Source organism: Oryx dammah, unplaced genomic scaffold (genome assembly GCF_014754425.2).
Source record: "Oryx dammah isolate SB20612 unplaced genomic scaffold, SCBI_Odam_1.1 HiC_scaffold_2, whole genome shotgun sequence".
NCBI classification, from domain to species: Eukaryota; Metazoa; Chordata; class Mammalia; order Artiodactyla; family Bovidae; genus Oryx; species Oryx dammah.
Genome location: NW_024070186.1, coordinates 99,883,866 through 99,903,387, shown reverse-complemented (window position 1 = coordinate 99,903,387; position 19,522 = coordinate 99,883,866). Strand labels below are relative to the sequence as shown.

At 41.0% G+C, this 19,522-nt stretch overlaps 1 protein-coding gene across 8 annotated transcripts in view; it reads left to right on the top strand.

Annotated features, from left to right (window-relative positions):
* The window catches only part of PHLDB2 (pleckstrin homology like domain family B member 2), a 246,202-nt gene that overhangs the window by 100,859 nt on the left and 125,821 nt on the right, over window positions 1–19,522 (top strand). For all 8 annotated transcript variants that reach the window (XM_040223953.1, XM_040223915.1, XM_040223964.1 and 5 more), the window contains exon 2: window positions 16,424–16,538. In XM_040223953.1, coding sequence (XP_040079887.1) covers window positions 16,472–16,538 — 67 coding nt within the window. In that variant the 5' untranslated portion in view covers window positions 16,424–16,471. The remainder of the gene's footprint in view (window positions 1–16,423; window positions 16,539–19,522) is intronic.

Here is a 19,522-nt window from a genome sequence, read left to right as displayed (position 1 = left end):
AGCCAGACAGGCAAAACTCTTTCAGCATATTTGCTAGAACTGCCCAATTATTATCCAGTTACTCAAAGGGATACACCTGGCACTTTGGGAATAGGTTTACCCACATACTCTTTATTCGTGGCCAGAAAGTATAGCATTCTGTGGCGTTTGGATAATTTTAAATACTTGTGCCATTTTTCCTTCCTTTGCCTAAGCAGTGAGGAATCTTGGCAGCTAAAACAAGAATTGAACGCTACATTTTCTCTCAGGCAGGTAGTCAGGACACAGAAAGTGCGATAACAGTAGAACAAACGGGAACTCCTTAAAACCTGGTGGTAAAGCTGTTGTTTTTGCTCTGTTGCCAGGGAAGGAATGCAGGAACTCTGCCAGCCCTCTCTTCTGGCCATTCTGCCCAGGGAGGTGTCACCGTGTGATGGGGAGGTGAGAGTGGGGGCAGGGAGTGAGGCTCCGAGGAACCAGAGCCCTTGCCCTCTGAGAGACACAGCCTATCTCTGGGGGCAAGGCAGGCTACAGGTCTGCAATTTCCAGCTGTAGGACTGATCCCAACCAGAACTTTCTGGGTGATTTGGAATCACCTTTGTAACTATCACACGTCCACTCACCCAGAATGACAAGTTGTTCCTTATGGAGTTTCTGTTTAAAATTGGGAGGTTTGGGGTAAGTAATGCTAACATACATGTCGAAGCACTCACATCCGGGATAAATATTAATAGATAACTACTTATTTCTCTGAGCTAATAGTAAGTGCATGTAAAGCCACTTGATCACCTTTATGTTATCAAGAGGGGTGGGGTGAAAAAATCTGATTTGAAGATTTCCAAAGAATAGAACTAGTAAGTTTACGGTAGAAAAATGATTTAATGTAAATAATTTGAAGCTTGGGCTTGGACAGTGTACTTCTTTTGCTTTCTTTCACTGGATTTATTTGTTCTAAAAGCAGATATTGAGGACCTCTGTATGATGGACTGAGATGGGCTCTGTGTGAGCAAGTCTGAATGAGTTATTGTTATCCTCCATACTCTTAAAAGGAGTAGTGGATAACACATGCTAAGCACTTAGTACTTTTTGAATGCTAAATGAATAATCCTTAGCAAAAGAAAAATCTACAATATCTTCAGCTGAGACATTTAAATTATATTTTGTAGAGTATCTTCTACAGTATATAAAATAATATTTTGTAGAATTCACAGAAGTAGAATACACAGAAGAACTATACAAAAAAGATCTTCACGACCCAGATAATCACGATGGTGTGATCACTCAACTAGAGTCAGACATTCTGGAATGCAAAGTCAAGTGGGTCTTCAGAAGCATCACTACGAACAAAGCTAGTGGAGGTGATAGAATTTCAGTCAAGCTATTTCAAAGCCTAAAAGATGATGCTGTCAAAGTGCTGCACTCAATATGCCAGCAAATTTGGAAAACTCAGCAATGGCCACAGGACTGGAAAAGGTCTATTTTCATTTCAATCCAGAGAAAGGCAATGCCAAAGAATGCTCAAACTACCGCACAACTGCACTCATCTCACATGTTAGCAAAGTAATGCTCAAAATTCTTCAAGCCAGGCTTCAGTACTATGTGAACTGCAAATTCCAGATGTTCACACTGGTTTTAGAAAAGCCAGAGGAACCAGAGATCAAATTGCCAACAACCGTTGGATCATCGAAAAAGCAAGAGAGGTCCAGAAAAACATCTACTTCTGCTTTATTGACTATGCCAAAGCCTTTGACTGTGTGGATGACAACAAACTGTGGAAAATTCTTAAAGAGAAGGTAATATCAAACCACCTGATCTACCTCCTGAGAAATCTGTATGCAGGTCAAGAAGCAACAACTGGACATGGAACAGCAGATTGGTTCCAAATTCGGAAAGGAGTACGTAAAGGCTGTATATTGTCACCCTGATTATTTAACTTATATCCAGAGTACATCATGAGAAATCTGGACTGGATGAAGCACAAGCTAGAATCAAGATTGCTGGGAGAAATATCAATAACCTCAGCTATGCAGATGACACCACACTTATGGCAGAAAGCGAGGAAGAACTAAAAAGCCTCCTGATGGAAACAATGGAAACAGTGGCTGACTTTATTTTTCTGGGCTCCAAAATCACTGCAGATGGTGATTGCAGCCATGAAATTAAAAGACTTCTGCTCCTTGGAGGAAAAGCTATGACCAACATAGACAGCATATCAAAAAGCAGACATTACTTTGCCAACAAAGGTCTGTCTAGTCAAGGCTATAGGTTTTCCGGTAGTCATGTATGGATGTGAGAGTTGGACTAGAAAGAAGGCTGAGTACCGAAGAACTGATGCTTTTGAACTGTGGTGTTGGAGAAAACTCTCGAAAGTCCCTTGGACTGCAAGGAGATCCAACCACTCCATCCTAAAGGAAATCAGTCCTGAATATTCATTGCAAGGACTGATGTTGAAGCTGAAGCTCCAATACTTTGGCCACCTGATGTGAAGAGAGGACTCATTTGAAAAGACCCTGATGCTGGGAAAGATTGAGGGTGGGAGAAGGGGAATGCAGAGGATGAGATGGTTGGATGGCATCACCGATTCAATTGACATGAGTTTGAGTAAACTCGGGAGTTGGTGATGGACAGAGAAGCCTGGCATGCTGCAGTCTATGGGGTTGCAAAGAGTCGGACACAACTGAGCAGCTGAACTGAACTGAGAGTATCTTCTTATTAAAGTTAACATTAAAATTCATTCCATATGTACCTGTTTGATGGTAAGGTGAAGACATTTGACTGTTAAAATTTGATCAAGAAGGCACTAAATCTGTAATCCAGGTACAGATAAAGAGCAATATATTTTACGACTTCAAAATATGTCACAAACTATTTCCTTGAGCATGATTCTGTTAAATGAGAATAGCTGCTTTGTTTGGAATGAATTGAACGTTAACCTAAGTATCCTGTTAGAGTCCTAGTGAGATGCTGTGTAAGAAAGTACTTGGCAACGTGTCATGAAGCTTTTCATAAGCACAGGTCACCAGAATGGAAGATGAAGTCAGACAGGCTGGAAACCGTCAGATAATCCCAGTCCTCTGATGGCTGGCTGTACACGCTGGGGCAAGTTATTTTACCCCTGGAACCTTAGCTTTCTCATATATAAAATGTAAAAGAATACTATTTAAGAGCTAATGCACAGAAGCATTTCAGCTTAGTGGCAGTTCATAGCAAGAATTTAATCGACATTAGCAAGCATCATCCTCTTTTTCTTCATCATCTTCATCAACACAAGAAAAGATAATTTCTCCTTTACTTCTCATCTTACAAAATGTCAAGATTGCCGAGAGAAAAAAAAAGAAAGGAAAAACAAAAGCAAGCAGAAGTGCTGCTAAATCACATTCTTACAAACTCTCACCTAGAACAAGACCTACAAGACCTTCTAGAACTAATACCCCAAAAAGATGTCCTTTTCATTATAGGGGACTGGAATGCAAAAGTAGGAAGTCAAGAAATACCTGGAGTAACAGGCAACTTTGGCCTTGGAGTATAGAATGAAGCAGGCCAAAGGCTAATAGAGTTTTGCCAAGAGAATGCAAATACCCTCTTCCAACAACACAAGAAAAGACTCTACACATGGACATCACCAGATGGTCAATACAGAAATCTGATTGATTATATTCTTTGCAGCCAAAGATGGAGAAGTTCTATACAGTCAGCAAAAACAGGACTGGGAGCTGACTGCGGCTCAGATCATGAACTGTTTATTGCAAAATTCAGACTTAAATTGAAGGAAGTAGGGAAAACCACTAGGTCATTCAGGTATGACCTAAATCAAATCCCCTATGATTATACAGTGGAAGTGACAAATATATTCAAGGATTTACCATAATTCTTGGTATATTTTAAGAGTTTAAAAACTATTTCTGAATGAGTGGATGAATCAATAAATAAATGCATACACATCAGATAATCAAGTGCAAAGTATGATTTGTAGAGTTGCTGGAGCCAGTATAAGTGCCTTATGCTGCTGCTGCTGCTGCTAAGTCACGTCAATTGTTTCAACTGACAGCCCACCAGGCTCCCCCGTCCCTGGGATTCTCCAGGCAAGAACACTGGAGTGGGTTGCCATTTCCTTCTCCAATGCATGAAAGTGAAAAGTGAAAATTGAAAGTGAAGCTGCTCAGTCATGTCCGACTCTTAGCGACCCCATGGACTGTAGCCCACCAGGCTCCTCCACCCATGGGATTCTCATGAGGGGACCAAAATGCAACATTCTTCCCAACCAAGTTTGAAACTAATGAAAAGGGAGACATGACAGAAGGAGATTGAAATGTCATCCTCATTATTGATAATGGTAATAAAGAAGGGCATGGCTTAGGTGCATGATGACAGTGGACTTCCTAAAAATGCACTCCAGAATCAGACGGCCTCACTCACCGGCTACTGCATAGCTCCCACCTCAGGACTTGCCTCTGCACAGCTTAGAGGGAGAAGGAGTAGACCAGAGTGTGTGCTTCCTGTGATTGGCTGGCTCCCAACTACACAGCAGTGGTTTATTTCCCAAAAGCACCACTGCAAGGGTTGTCTCTTCTCTGGGACAGAGTGAGTCAAGTAGGGGAGACAGGCCAAGAGGGTTACAGCAACTGATGTCAATTCGAATCATAAACAGGAGCCAAGAGAGATGGCTGTTCTGTCATTCCCATTATCTTTATGTGCACTGATTGATTTAGATGCTGGTGCTATTTCCCACAAGTGACAGGAAAAGGGGACCACAGAGATATCCCCAAATTGTGTATCAGTCAGTGGATTAGTTTTTGACTTCCCTTCTCTAGTTCCCCCTTTTCAGTTGATCTGTGAACAGACTGAATGACGTACTTAGATAAAACTCTCAAGATTTCAAAATTATTTTAGTTTCTGAAAGAATATACTTTATCTTTTACTCAATTAATTCAGTGAAACTTTGCAAATATTTATTGAGACCCTGCCAAGTGCCAAAAACAGTAGAATATACCGATGAATATATCAGAGTGAACTGGAGTTTAAAATCCAGCCAGCATCTACTGGATTTTTTTCTCTTAGAGTAAAGGAAATTCAGTCACATATAAGATCAAAATGAACAGAGAAAAATATTTCCTTTTTTTTTTTCTAATTTCCAAATGTTCTTCTGAGTAGTTTGAGTAGTTAAGTGCCTGTTTACCAAGAACTTTAAAAATTTCTTTCATCATTAGCATTAGAGCCAAGATACTAACAATAAAGGTCATGGAAACGTATGAAGGTCTGGAGAGTCGTCTATCTTCCCTCATCTCATCCACACCACCCCCTCGGCACAGAGGCCTGCAACTGGTAAAGAAAGGAATTGAGTGAAAAGGTTTGGATGGATTGTTCATATCCATCTTCACAACTGAAAAACAACTCAGACTAAAGAATAAATGACTTTGCCTCTTGGCATGAAGGCATCAAACTTACCCCTCTTATCTTATCTTCCTGGATATTCTACTGTTTTTTTTGGTTTTACAAAAGTTGATATCTTATATTTCTAAGAATTGCATTTTTTTTTTTATTTAACTAGATTCTAGAAGATTATCCATAATATTTTACAAGCTCTTAAACTCACAATCATTTTTTAAAATTCTGTTTTGTTTTCATCTCACTTGCCTTACGTCTTCTTATCACTAACTGGCAGACTAGTCAGAAGAAAAAGGGATTGGATATGATTCTAATTCCTAAGAGATATAGATTCAGAGTCTACTCTCAACTTCAATTGTTTAGCCAAACCGTATGAAAAAATTTGGAATTTGGAACTGGCCTCAGAATTGTTCCTTACTGCCAGAAAAGCAGCTTCTCCTCTTTCTTCCACTATTATCTCTATTAGATTAATAGCAGGAACACAAAGTAATTCGTAAAAGAAATTGCCATGTTCACTTTGGAATAGCTTGGCAACATACACTGCATGAAGACAAGCAGGGAAAATTTAAAACTTTGGGGTATGTATAAATATTTTGTTTCTAAACATGGAGCAATACATCCCAGAGTGTACCATTATCTACATGAAGTGCTATGGGATCTTAGGTAACAATTATGCTTCTATGATTTTTTCTTAGATTTGTAAAGAAAAAATGAATAGAAAGGCATCATGACATTTTTTTTTAATCTGTATATTCAGAATCTACAGAAGATAGAATAAATAAAAGGAAACAATCGACAATAGATTCACAAATCGTGTAGGGACTTCAAATTACTTAGCATATGCATTAAAAAGACTTTTTAATGTGTTATTTAACAATTACCCTACTGAGAAACGCTGGGCTAAATGAAGCACAAGCTGGAATCAAAATTGCCAGGAGAAATATCAATAACCTCAGATATGCAGATGACACCACCCTTATGGCAGAAAGTGAAGAAGAGCTAAAAAGCCTCTTGATGAAAGCGAAAAGGAAGAGTGAAAAAGTTGGCTTAAAGCTCAACATACAGAAAACTAAGATCATGACATCCAGTCCCATCACTTCATGGCAAATGGGAAACAGTGGAAACAGTAGCTGACTTCAGTTTTGGGGGCTTCAAAATACTGCAGATGGTGACTGCAGCCATGAGATTAAAAGACGCTTACTCCTTGGAAGGAAAGCTATGATAAACCTAGATGGCTTATTAAAAAGCAGAGACATTATTTTGCCAACAAAGGTCCATCTAGTCAAGGCTATGGCTTTTCCAGTAGTCATGCATGAATGTGAGAGTTGGACTCTAAAGAAAGCTGAGCACCGAAGAATTGATGCTTTTGAACTGTGGTGTTGGAGAAGACTCTTGAGAGTCCCTAAGACTGCAAGGAGATCCAACCAGTCCATCCTAAAGGAGATCAGTCCTGGGTGTTCATTGGAAGGACTGATGCTGAGGCTGAAGCTCCAGTACTTTGGCCACCTCATGTGAAGAGTTAACTCATTGGAAAAGACCTTGATGCTGGGAGGGATTGGGGGCAGGAGGAGAAGGGGACAACAGAGGATGAGATGGCTGGATGGCATCACCAACTCGATGGACTTGAGTTTGGGTAAACTCCGGGAGTTGGATGGACAGGGAGGCCTGGCATGCTGTGATTCATGGGGTTGCAAACAGTTGGACATGACTGAGCGACTGAACTGAACTGAATCTTCAAAAATTATCTTATGCATATCACATCCCTATAATCTTCCATGAATCCCCATTGTCTAAAAATTAGACCTTAACCATACATTCAGGATCCTTCATAATCAGGTTTCAGTTTTTCTCATTTTATACTTATGTCTCCTATTTAAAAATTTGAGAGTGAGGTAGGGAGTGAGTAAGAGATCTACCATGAACCACATACTCTTAGGTGCTTCACATGCCGTAAGTATTTTAAAACTCACATCAGTTTCAGAAGGGAAAGTAACAGATTAGGGAGGCAATTTACTCTCTGCTCCAAAGCTGTGGCATCTAGAGTGGTGATCTGAAATTTAGTACATCTGACAGCAAAATGCGTTCTTGCTGCTGCTGCTGCTGCTGCTGCTGCTAAGTCGCATCGTGTCCGACTCTGTGCGACCCCATAGACGGCAGCCCACCAGGCTCCCCCGTCTCTGAGATTCTCCAGGCAAGAACACTGGAGTGGGTTGCCATTTCCTTCTCCAGTGCATGAAAGTGAAAACTGAAAGTGAAGTCGCTCAGTTGTGTCTGACTCTTCACAACCCCATGGACTGTAGCCTACCAAGCTCTTCCGTCCATGGGATTTCCCAGGCAAGGGTACTGGAGTGGGGTGCCATCGCCTTCTCTGGGTTCCTAGCATAGACATCCCCAAACAGCCAGGCTGAAACTCTTTTGCCTGTTAGAACTCAGCCTTGAAAATTATCACTTAGTACCACTTCCACTGAAGCTATGCTGCTGCTAAGTCGCTTCAGTCGTGTCCGACTCTGTGCAACCCCATAGACGGCAGCCCACCAGGTTCCCCCGTCCCTGGGATTCTCTAGGTAAGAACACTGGAGTGGGTTGCCATTTCCTTCTCCAATGCATGAAAGAGAAAAGTGAAAGTGAAGTCGCTCAGTCGTGTCCAACTCTTCGCAACTCCATGGACTGCAGCCTACCAGGCTCCTCCGTCCATGGGATTTTCCAGGCAAGAGCACTGGAGTGAGGTGCCATTTCCTTCTCCAATGCAGGAAAGTGAGAAGTGAAAGTGAAGTCGCTCAGTCGTGTCCGACTCTTGGCAACCCCATGGACTGCAGCCCACCAGGCTCCTCCGTCCACGGGGTTCTCCAGGCAAGAGTACTGGAGTGGGGTGCCATCGCCTTCTCTAGACCTACACAGATCCAAAGGGAGGAAATGTAGACCCCACCTCATGATAAGGACCACTGTCATCACGTTGCAAGAAGAGCATGTGGGATGGTGCTGCCCTCTTTACAATACAGCCTACCGCAGCACCTGTGGATGTGCCAACAACCTGTCATAGGAAGACAGTCCAGGACAGCCAAATTCCCTTTCAACTGAATATAATTTACGAATAATTTAGAGAATAACATATTAGCCACTGGAGATTACAGGACATAACAGAGAAAGAGAAGGAACATGATGGAACATACCTTCACTAAAGTTATGGCGTGCTAGACACTAGGAGTAAGAACCAGAGTCCCGTTCATTTTATGTGTATCCTCAATAGAGCACAGTACAAACACATAGTAGGTGTTCATATGAGTCACATGAAGACATGCATGAATGGGAAGAGAAGACACACAAGGAGGGATGAGTTCGGAGGGGAAAGACGAGATTTGTTAGAAATAAGTTGAGTTTAAGATTCCAACCATAGCTCCTCACTGAAATGTCTAACAAGCAGTTGGGGAAGCCGGTCTGTGGCTCAGAAGAGGGAGCAATTTAGGGAGAGAGCTTAGACCAAGGTCGAATGAAACTGTTAAGGAGGAGCATGTAGAGGAAGACCAATGACTAAAGCTCAAGCAAAATACTGAGTGGTTAATGCAATAGGCTTTAAATCTGAGTCAGATTTAATGTTTGTAATACATGCATCACCACTTTTTAACTGTGTATTTTCTTAGGTTTGGCCACTTAATCTCTCTGTTCCTCATCATCCTACTGTACCTTTGTTATAATAATGCAAGCTACTGACAGGGCTGTGAATTGAGTGGTATAAAGCCTACAGAGTGCTTGGACTAAAACATAGTTCGGCAATCAATGTATATTAGATATCATCACTATTGTCAGGTTTTTCATCATATTTAGGATTAAGCAGAGGAAGAGCCAGAGAGTAACACTGGGCATGAAGGCTTTATGAAACCTTGTGTAATAGTCCTAATGAATAGCTGTGGTTACATTTATTACTGAGTTGCTAAACATCAAAGAGTTGCTGACTGTTGATAAAGAGGGGGTGACAGGGTGAGTCATATTCTCTATACCAATATTTCACAAAGTCTGTGTTTTGAGTGTGCTATAGTAATACGAGTTGTGTCAAGAAAAAGAAGTATGTTCTATTCGCAAATAAACTGGTGAAATGCTGAGTTAAACAAAATTAAATAGACTTTCCTTAAATGCATATGGCAATACTAGAAGGAGATATATGGCTTGCTAAGAAGGAGATATAGACAGCATCATTTTCTCAATTTTTAGGATTTCATAGGTACCATTCTGCTAAACCAATGTGTAGAAAACAACTTCTCAATGCCAGTCAAGGAAAAATCTCTTGGTAAACTTAAAAATACATATTAATGGATCCACCTCCACAGATTCCAATTAGACAGTCTAGAATGGGGTTAAAAAAATTGTATTTTTAAAAAACTCTCTGGTGTCGCCTTCCCTCCAGGCAGCCCAGAAGAGGAACTGAACCTTCCCATAATCACCATCTTTTTTTTTCCAACCTATTCTGAGAAAAATGGCTCCCATAAAGTAAGGTAGCCAAAAAAAAGGAGGGTGGTATTCTGCCACCAAAGAAATGACTAGAAAATAGAACATCAGCATTCATAAACACTTGCATTAAGTCAGTTTTAAGAAGCATGGACCTCAGGTACTCAAAGAAATCTAGAATTTGCTTTTAAAAAAAAAAAGGAAAAAAAAGAAAGCTATTTGGGTTGAAGGAATAAGAAACATCCAATAATATATCTAAGTTAACCAGAAAACATGAGGACAAGGATTCATCAAGCAAGCATAACATGGTGGTTACCTGTACACGTGTTCTGCTTTCAAAAACCTTCAGATAGTCAACAGTCAAAATGGATGAAAGCTAATGATTTGGTTATCATAAAAATATAACTAGACAAAAGTAGTTGCAAGCTCTACCTACAAAGAAATTCAAACTAACTCCCTATGGAATTAGTGGTAATCTAATAGAATTCCAAGAATTCTCAACAGAACTTTGAGGTGGTTAGATTAGATATCTACTTAACTCGGAATTCATATCTAAAACAATAGGGATAGTTGTGTTTTCTGTATGCCTGTTTAAAATTCAATCTAGGAACCGGCCTCCTAACTGTGATTTACTTGAAGATAAAAACAGACCTGAGAATATGCTGATCTCAGAGATGCAGTGCTCAGTCTAATTTAAGAGAGATTGTCTGAGACCATTTGGAAACAAGAAGGATTTTTCTTGTGAACATTCTAACTCGGAAGAATTCAGCAAAGAGTAAATGGTTTAATATATTTCTATTTTTACAGTCTGCTTTAAAACTTTTATAGTAGTAAAAATAAAAGGCATCTCTTTACCCACTCAAGCAATTATTTATTTTATATGTCTGGCAGGATGGCATTTGTTTGTGATACTTCTCTGTCTTTTCCATCACCCCTGGTGCAGAGGGGTGGGAGTGAGAATTAATTAGCCTGTGAGAGGCCACCCATGCTGCACTCTTCCAGACCAAGAAAAGGCTAAAGAGACATGACCACTACATGCAAACATGATCCTTAATTAGAGCCTATAAAGAATATTATTGGGACAATTGATTATACTTGAATGGAGTCTGTGAGTTCAGTGTCCATAAAGGTCAATGATAATGTCCTGATTTTGATCCTTATGTGTGGTTATCTGGGGACTGTCCAATTCAGGAGAGAAGGATACCACATTTAAAACTTATCCCCAAATGGTTCCAGAAAGAATGTTTTTGTGCTAGTGTTGCAGTTTTTCTATAATTATTCTGAAATTATTTCTGAAACTATATCTGAAAATTTTTTTAAATTGACATTATCTTTACCATTTAAAAAAAGAGTACATTCATTTTATTGTTTGTGTTAGCTTATCATTGATGCTATCAGGTTCTCTAGGTAAACTACCAAATTACCTGAAAATAGTTTTACTTTTCCAATTCCTGTACTTACTGTTTTCTCTCTTTAAATTCTACTGGTTAATTTCTCCAGGACTATGTTCAACAGTAATAGAGTGGCTGCTCCTGACTCATTTCTAATCTTATTAGAAATTCCCCTAATATTACCACATTAAGCACAATTCTGGCTTTAGGAAATATGCTTCATTTCCTATTTTCTTGAGTGTTTTTATCAGGAAATATCTTTTGAAAACTTTTCTTCATCTTAAAAATAATCATGTGATTATTACTTTTACATGTTCATAATAATAGTGAAGTCACTCAGTCATGTCCTACTGTTCGCAACCCCACGGACTGTAGCCCACCAGGCTCCTCGGTCCATGGGACTTTCCAGGCATGAATACTGGAGTGGGTTGCCATTTCCTTCCCCAGGGGATCTTCCCAACCCAGGGATTGAACCCAGGTCTCCCGCATTGTAGACAGACGCTTTACTGTCTGAGCTACCCGGGAAGCCCTAGATTTCCTAATATTGAGTTATTCTTGCATTCCAGAAATGAATCCCACTTGGTCATGGTACATAATCTTAGTGTTTTTAAATTTTAATCTAGTATTTTTACATTGATAAAGCATCAATATCAGTTCAGTTGCTCAGCCATGTCTGACTGTTTGCAACCTCATAGACTTCAGCACGCCAGGCTTCCCTGCCCATCACCAACTCCCGGAGCTTGCTCAAATTCATGTCCATTGAGTCAGTGATGCCACCCAACCATCTCGTCCTCTGTCTGATAAAGCAGGATTGCTTGTAAATATATTTTCATGTTAGAATCATGTTCCTGTATACTGTTTTTAGAACAACCTACATGAAATGAGGTTTAATGATAATAGAAAGAATGTGGAAGGTGGTGTCATAGAAAGATGGAGAGCCCCGGCACTAGAGTCACACAGACACTTGGAAGGTTTCTGGTCGCTTCCCTCACTGACTGAGTGACCTTGGAGAAATGATTCCTTTTCTTCTGCCTTCTATTTCCTCATCTGTCCATTAGGAGGACCTCCCACAGTGGGTTGTGTGAGGCCTAAACAATGTCTGTGAAGGCTCTAGTGCAGACACGTAGATACAAAGAACAGAGTAATGGTTACCAGAGGGGAGGGGCGTCAACTCTGTGATGACAGATGAAAACTAGGCTTTGGGTGGTGAGCACGCCGCAATGTACACAGAAGTCAGAATATAATGTGGTACACATGAAACTCACGTAATGTTATAAACCGATGTTATTTCAGTGAGAAAGAGAAAGACTAGTATGCTGTCTGCCACAATGTAAGCCCACATAAACATTGGGATATTTTATTTTATTGGGGAAGGAAATGGCAACCTACTCCAGCCTTCTTGCCTGGAGAACTCCAAGGACAGAACAACCTGGTGGGCTACAGTCCATAGGGTAGCAAAGAGTCAGGTGCAACCGAGTGACTTTCACACACACACATACATGCACACACATTTTAGGGTAAAATGTCTTCTGCTGCTTCTCAAAGATATATATATATATATATATATATATATATATATATATATATATGCTTCTCTGGCGCCCCACTCCAGTACTCCTGCCTGGAAAATCCCATGGCTGGAGGAGCCTGGTTGGCTGCAGTCCATGGGTCACTCAGACACGACTGAGCAACTTCACTTTCCCTTTTCACTTTCATGTATTGGAGAAGGAAATGGCAACCTACTCCAGTGTTCTTGCCTGGAGAATCCCAGGGACGGGGTAGTGGGGTCGCACAGAGTCGGACACGACTGAGGCGACTTAGCAGCAGCAGCAGCAGCAGCACATATATATATATATAGTCTCCTTTATATTTTATCTCTTCTTTTACAGTCATCCCATTCCAGACTAGAGGTTTGAATGTAAAGGGACTGTGAAAAGAATGGAAAAGGAAGATAAAATTTCTTGAACTCTTACTGGTTTCTAGGTCTATCTGCAGTTCACTGGTGAGGAAAAACCTGAGAGAACCAGCTTAAAAGGGGGTGGGTGTGGTCATTATCTATCTCAGAGTTAAGATTAGCTTAATCATTTGTTCTTCTCAACCGTAACCTCTCCAAGCAGAAGAGAAAGGCGAGATGTGTTGTCTCTACACTTTTAGTCAGTGTTCTGAACTTGGAGAAATCACTCCATACAAAGAGGCCAGTGACTGTGCTCCTAGGACTCCTGAGTGTGGAGGGAGGTAAGGAGAGTGCGTCTCTTTATTGACTTTTCAGAGATGACAGTGGAAAATGTTGGCAGTGCAGGGGGCGGGGGGGGAGTTTGACCTAAAGACATTGACATTTAGCTGAGCCTATGAAGTTCAAACTAAATAGAAAAGCAAAACTTGGGAAGATAGCATGGCACAGGTATTAAGAAACAGACTCTAGATCGACACAGACCTGGGCTACATTTTGTCTCATCTCTTGCTGTTGACCTCCACATGTTTTCTGAGCTTTAATTGTATAGCCTGTAGAATGAGGGGAAAGGATCCGATATATATGTGTTTGCGGCGAAAATGAAAGGGAACGATGCAGGAAAATAGCCAAGCACAGTGCCTGGCATGTGAATCCTTACGCTAATTGCTGTTATTATTATCTGGTCTTCAGCAGTGTTCTTTAGCCTTGCCTCTGTCAATAATCCTCTCCTCAGATCTCAAGTTTCTTTTTTATTTAAAAAGCTTACTGAGATATAATCCCCATAATCATATAATTCATCCATTTAAATTGTAGAATTCGGTATTTTTAAAAATACTTTCATAAAGTTGTCCATAATCTAATTTTAGAACATTTTCATCAATCCCCAAAAGAACCCCCTGCTCATTAGCAATCACTCCTTACTCGCCCTTCACTCCTCACAACCACCTCTAGGCAACCACCAATCTACTTTGCATCTCTGGACATTTGCATATTCTGGACATTTCCTATAAATGGAATCACACAATATGTGATACTTAGCGACTGGCTAAGTATCTTGTATACTTAGTACTTGTATACAAGTTTCATCTATGTTGGAGCGTGTGTCGGTACTTCATTCCTTTATACTGTACCGTGTGCTCAGTCGTGTCTGACTCTTTGTGACCCCATGGACTGAAGCCCACCAGGCTCCCCTGCCCATGGAATTTTCCAGGCAAGCATACTGGAGTGGATTGCCATTCCTTCTCCATCATTCCTTTACAGGGCCAAATAATCTTTCTTTGTATGGATAAACCACAGTTGTATTTATCCATTCACTAGCTGAAGGACAATGGAGTTGTTTCTACTTTTTGGCTATTATGAATAGTGATGATATAAATATTTGAAGGACGTCTGAGTTGTTTCTACCTTTTGGCTATTATGAACGGTGATGATAGGAACATTTGTATTCAAGTTATGTGTGAACATGTTTTCATTTCTTTTGGGTATATGCCTACGAGTAGCATTGCTAGGTCTTATTGCACTTCTGTTTTTAACCTTTTGAAGAACTGAGGGACTGTTTTCCAAAGTGGCATTATACATACCCACAGGCACCTTATCCTTTCCAACATGTGCCAGTATGTGTCTTTCTCATTATAGCCATCCGAGTGGGTGTGAACTGGTATCAAATTGTGGGATTGATATGCTTTCCCCTAATAATTAATAATGCTCAGCATCTTTTCATATGTTTATTGGCCATGTGTTTACCTTCTTTGGAGAGGCATCTATTCAGATTCTAAGACCATGTTGAATTTTAAGGTTGTTTTTTATTTTTAATATTCTAGATACAAGTCGCTTGTTAGATATATGATTTGTATACATTTTCTCCCATTCTGTGGTTTGTCTTTATTCTTGGTATTATTTGTAGCCCAAAAGTTTTTAAAGCATCTTTTTAATGTAACTTATGGAAGTCTGTATTTCAGCATTTAACTCCTACAAAAATACTCCAGTTGGTAGACTTTCAGTGGAAGAGTTAGTATAGTACTTCATTGACAAGAGTGAGGCCCTCCATATCTAAAAATCCCATCCTCTTAACTCTTTCTGCCACACAGCTTTTGAACTACATGGATACCTATCTTCATCATGTTTCCTTTATCCATTCTCTTGAAATGAAGAATATATCTCTTTGTCAAGGCCAAACCTCTAACTGTAAGATGATCTCATCTCCCTTCTCTTCTCCAGGAACTTGCTCCATCATTTAATCTCCTGCCCCTTAGATTTTTACCATTTCCCTATTTTCCCTCAGCCTATGAACCAGCTTTAGCTTTCTTTCTCCCATTTTAAGGAAAAGCAAAACTTCTCAAGATCTGCGTCCTCTAAATATACATCTCCAGCTATGGCCATTATCTCTACGCTACACTTCACTTAAATGATCTACAGATATACCCCAATTCAACATGTCTGAAACTGAATTTCCCTTCTCACTCCAAACCTTACAATTATTGTGAAAATCAAGTGAGAAATAATTTGGCATCTTAGGTACTAAACAAATGGGAGCTCTAACATGATGGGGGGATCACACCATCTACTGAGGCAACCCTGAGTTCTGCAGAGAAAACTGGACATAATGAGAGCTGTGGGAACCCTGTCATAAACTCAGGGGCTCTGTGGGGAGCTCTTAAGAACAAGGGCATTGGTTTCCTTTTCTATAATATGAGATTTTGTGGAAATTAAAAGATATAATAAAGACATAGTAACTAACAGGATGATGGCTGGTAAATAATAAGCATGGGATGAAAAATAGAAAATAAGCAATAATAAATGGCAAGTAGAAACTATGCTGGAGAAGGAAATGGCAACCCACTCCAGTGTTCTTGCCTGGAGAATCCCAGGGACGGGGGAGCCTGGTGGGCTGCCATCTATGGGGTCGCACAGAGTCGGACACGACTGAAGCGACTTAGCAGCAGTAGCAGCAGCAGAAACTATGCTGAAAGACTGATGTGTCTCTTGGTCTAAATATTGCACATCACTTGTTCACCAGCATCCTTTTTTTTTTTTTAATCTGTCATTCTAGCCATATGTATGCTCCTGTTGGTGTTGGTTAGTGGTGATGGTGTTTAGGTTTTGTCATTCTGAAGGATAGTCAGCAGAGCGAATATAGGATGATGCAGGATATTTGCTTTTCAATTTCAACAGCTGTTAGTGTTCCCCAGATGTTAGCTCTACTGACTTTCAGTTTTCAGAGGTCACCTCAGCTTCCAGCTTCCTGCTCATGGTACCTTTCTTTTCTTGCTGTGCACAGGCTGGCATTGATCCTAGTTTATCCTTGGAGACTCAGCAGAAGATCCTGATGGAGGAGGATAATACCCAAAGAGAGGATACCAAGGAAGAAGGAGTTGGTGACAGACAGCCTGTTGGTGAGAACTCTTTTGATGTGCATTTCATCCTCAGGGGTTTTCAGTAAATAATGGGTACCTCCTCTCTGTAATGCATACTGGGAAAGACCTGGCTTTTCCCAGCATAAACTCAGGAGTCCAGCAAATACCAGGAAGATAGCCTGAGGCTATAAACCCTACCCTGGAACTTTGATCATGTGCTTACTTACTCCACTGAAGATTGCTGAAGTTTTGTTTGGAACAGATGTTGAGTGATAGGCAGGCCAAAGCAGCTGGTGTGGAGAGGTCATTTCCAGTGACTCATCGGTCATTCAAAAATCAAAACACAAACAAAAAGGGGTGGGATGGGATGTAGAGAGAAAGGCATGAAGTTTTAAGTATTCCAGAAGAGAGGCTGATCCTGATGTCCCCTTCTGAGGGGCGATGAGGCTCCAACTCAGCTACTCTGACTCACGGGGCACGTGGTGCTGGGTGGAATCTCTGTAATGCATTTCCTGGCATTCAACAAAATAAGTAGGTTCATCAAATGTGTATTTTCCTCATTATTTTTTTTATTATGTGTCAGATGACCAAGTTACCAAGGGACAGGGGAGGGGGTGCTCAGGGATGTACTAGGGATCTGTTTAGTTGGCCTCAACAGGACTAAATGACCATCTCTGCACTACAAAGTTCTCCTCTATTAAGGAGGGGGATTTCAAGCTAGATTTAATTTTTCATTTACTTATTGCGCCGTGTTCTAAAAACAGGAGTTAAACTAGAAAGCTTCCAGAATAGTGAAGGTTCTCCAGAGAAACAGACCAACAGGAGGTGTGTATGTGTATAGAAAACAGAGAGAGAGTGGAGAGAGAGAGAGGAGAAGCAGAGAGAAAAAGAGGGAGAGTTTTAAGACTTGTCTCACACGACAGGGGCTGGCAGGGTTGAAATCCTCAGGGTAGGCTTGAGGGCTGGAAATTCAGACAAGAGCTGATGTTGTAGTCTTGAATCCGGGTTCTGGTGGACGGGCTGGAAACTGACATAGTGTTTCTATGTTACGGTCTTGAGAATTCCTCCTTCTTGAGAATTCTCTCTGGGAACCCTCTGTCTAGATACTCTTAAGGTCTCAAGGTATCACTGACACGATGGGCATGAATTTGAGTAGGCTCCGGGAGTTGGTGATGGACAGGGAAGCCTGGCGTGCTGCAGCCCATGGGGTCGCAAAGAGTCGGACACGACTGAGTGACTGAACTGAAGGCCTCAACTATAGGAGGAGGCCCAGTCATGTTTTGAAGGGTAATTTGCTTTACTCTAAGTCTGCTGATTTAAATGCCAATCATACCCCCAAACACCTTCACAGTGACATCTGATCTGATGTTTGACCAAACATTGGGCACCATAGCCTGGCTATATAAAATTATCCATCACACTCCTCTTACTTGAGGGAGTTTTATGACTTGAATAGAGATAGACAATGAAACAGAAAACCTGTAATGCCATAACATGAAGTACCCTAACTTCCAACCAAGACCAGGGATGGAGGTGGGAAAAGCTTTCTGGAACTCATGATTCCTGCACTGATTTTTTGCTGGTTAGGAGCAAAGAGGTGAACAAATATGACATGTGATTAACTGCAAGTCATTTATTATGATTAAAACATCCCCTCCCTTCAGAGAGAGGGCAGAGGAATCAGTGAGATACTATGTAGGAAAATAACCTGAAGTAACCAGATGACTGACTTACTTTTTTTAAATGTGAAAGCAGTGACTCTGGATTTATTTTATCTGCACACCTTGGAGGAGTCCGTGAAGAATTCTTAATCATTGAAGTGATGAAATTAGATTTTCAGTATTCAAGACCAATTTATGTAATTATTAAACAAATAATTTATAGTGTATGGGGGAGGCATTGGGTGTATAACGATGAACAATGTAGAATGTCCCTGGCTTCACAAAGCTTAGAATTATAGGGGTGGGGGAGGTGAGGGAATGAGGCTGGGGGGAAGACACAGAAAATAAGTACATAATTGCTTCAGATAATGAGCAATCTCTCAGCAGCTGCTCTATACATCATCCCCGCCTTCCTTGTACTGAAGGTGGGGACAGTTCAAATGGAGAACAAGGGACCGATATTTCCAGTAGGATCAAAGCATTCAACTATTTACACGTCACAGGGAATTTAACATGGATGCTAATAACCAACAAGAGAGAAAACTTTCTTTTGGGCACTAATTACCAGTGAATTATTCATTAGAGGTAATGTTGCCCTCCACTCACACAGAACCTTCAAAATTTGTAAAGAATTTCCCACCTGGATTGTCACTTTGATTAACTCAGGAGCCAGACAGGATGAGGGTCAAAACTAGCTTGTGAGACAGGAAATCATTAAACCACATCAGGGCTTGTCTTGACGACAATGTCTATCAATATTCAACAGACTAGAAGAATGAAGATCATGTAGGTAATTGCCCTCCACTAGCTCTCAGTTGTTGGGGTCCTCAGACCTTACCAGGGCTTCTTGGAGCAGAAGCAGAGAGAGAACCACAGGAAGTTCTGCAAGCAGGTGTGGGAGAAAGGGAGGAAACACACTCTTTAGTCATATCCAGACTTGCTTTCTTGACTAGGAGTTCTAGTTCAGTCGCTCAGTCGTGTCCGACTCTTTGCGACCCCATGAATCGCAGCACGCCAGGCCTCCCTGTCCATCACCATCTCCCGGAGTTCACGCAGACTTATGTCCATCGAGTCCATGATGCCATCCAGCCATCTCATCCTGGGTCGTCCCCTTCTCCTCCTGCCCCCAATCCCTCCCAGCATCAGGGTCTTTTCCAATGAGTCAACTCTTCGCATGAGGTGGCCAAAGTACTGGAGTTTCAGCTTCAGCATCATTCCTTCCAAAGAAATCCCAGGGTTGATCTCCTTCAGAATGGACTGGTTGGATCTCCCTGCAGTCCAAGGGACACTCAAGAGTCTTCTCCAACACCACAGTTCAAAAGCATCAATTCTTCGGCACTCAGCCTTCTTCACAGTCCAACT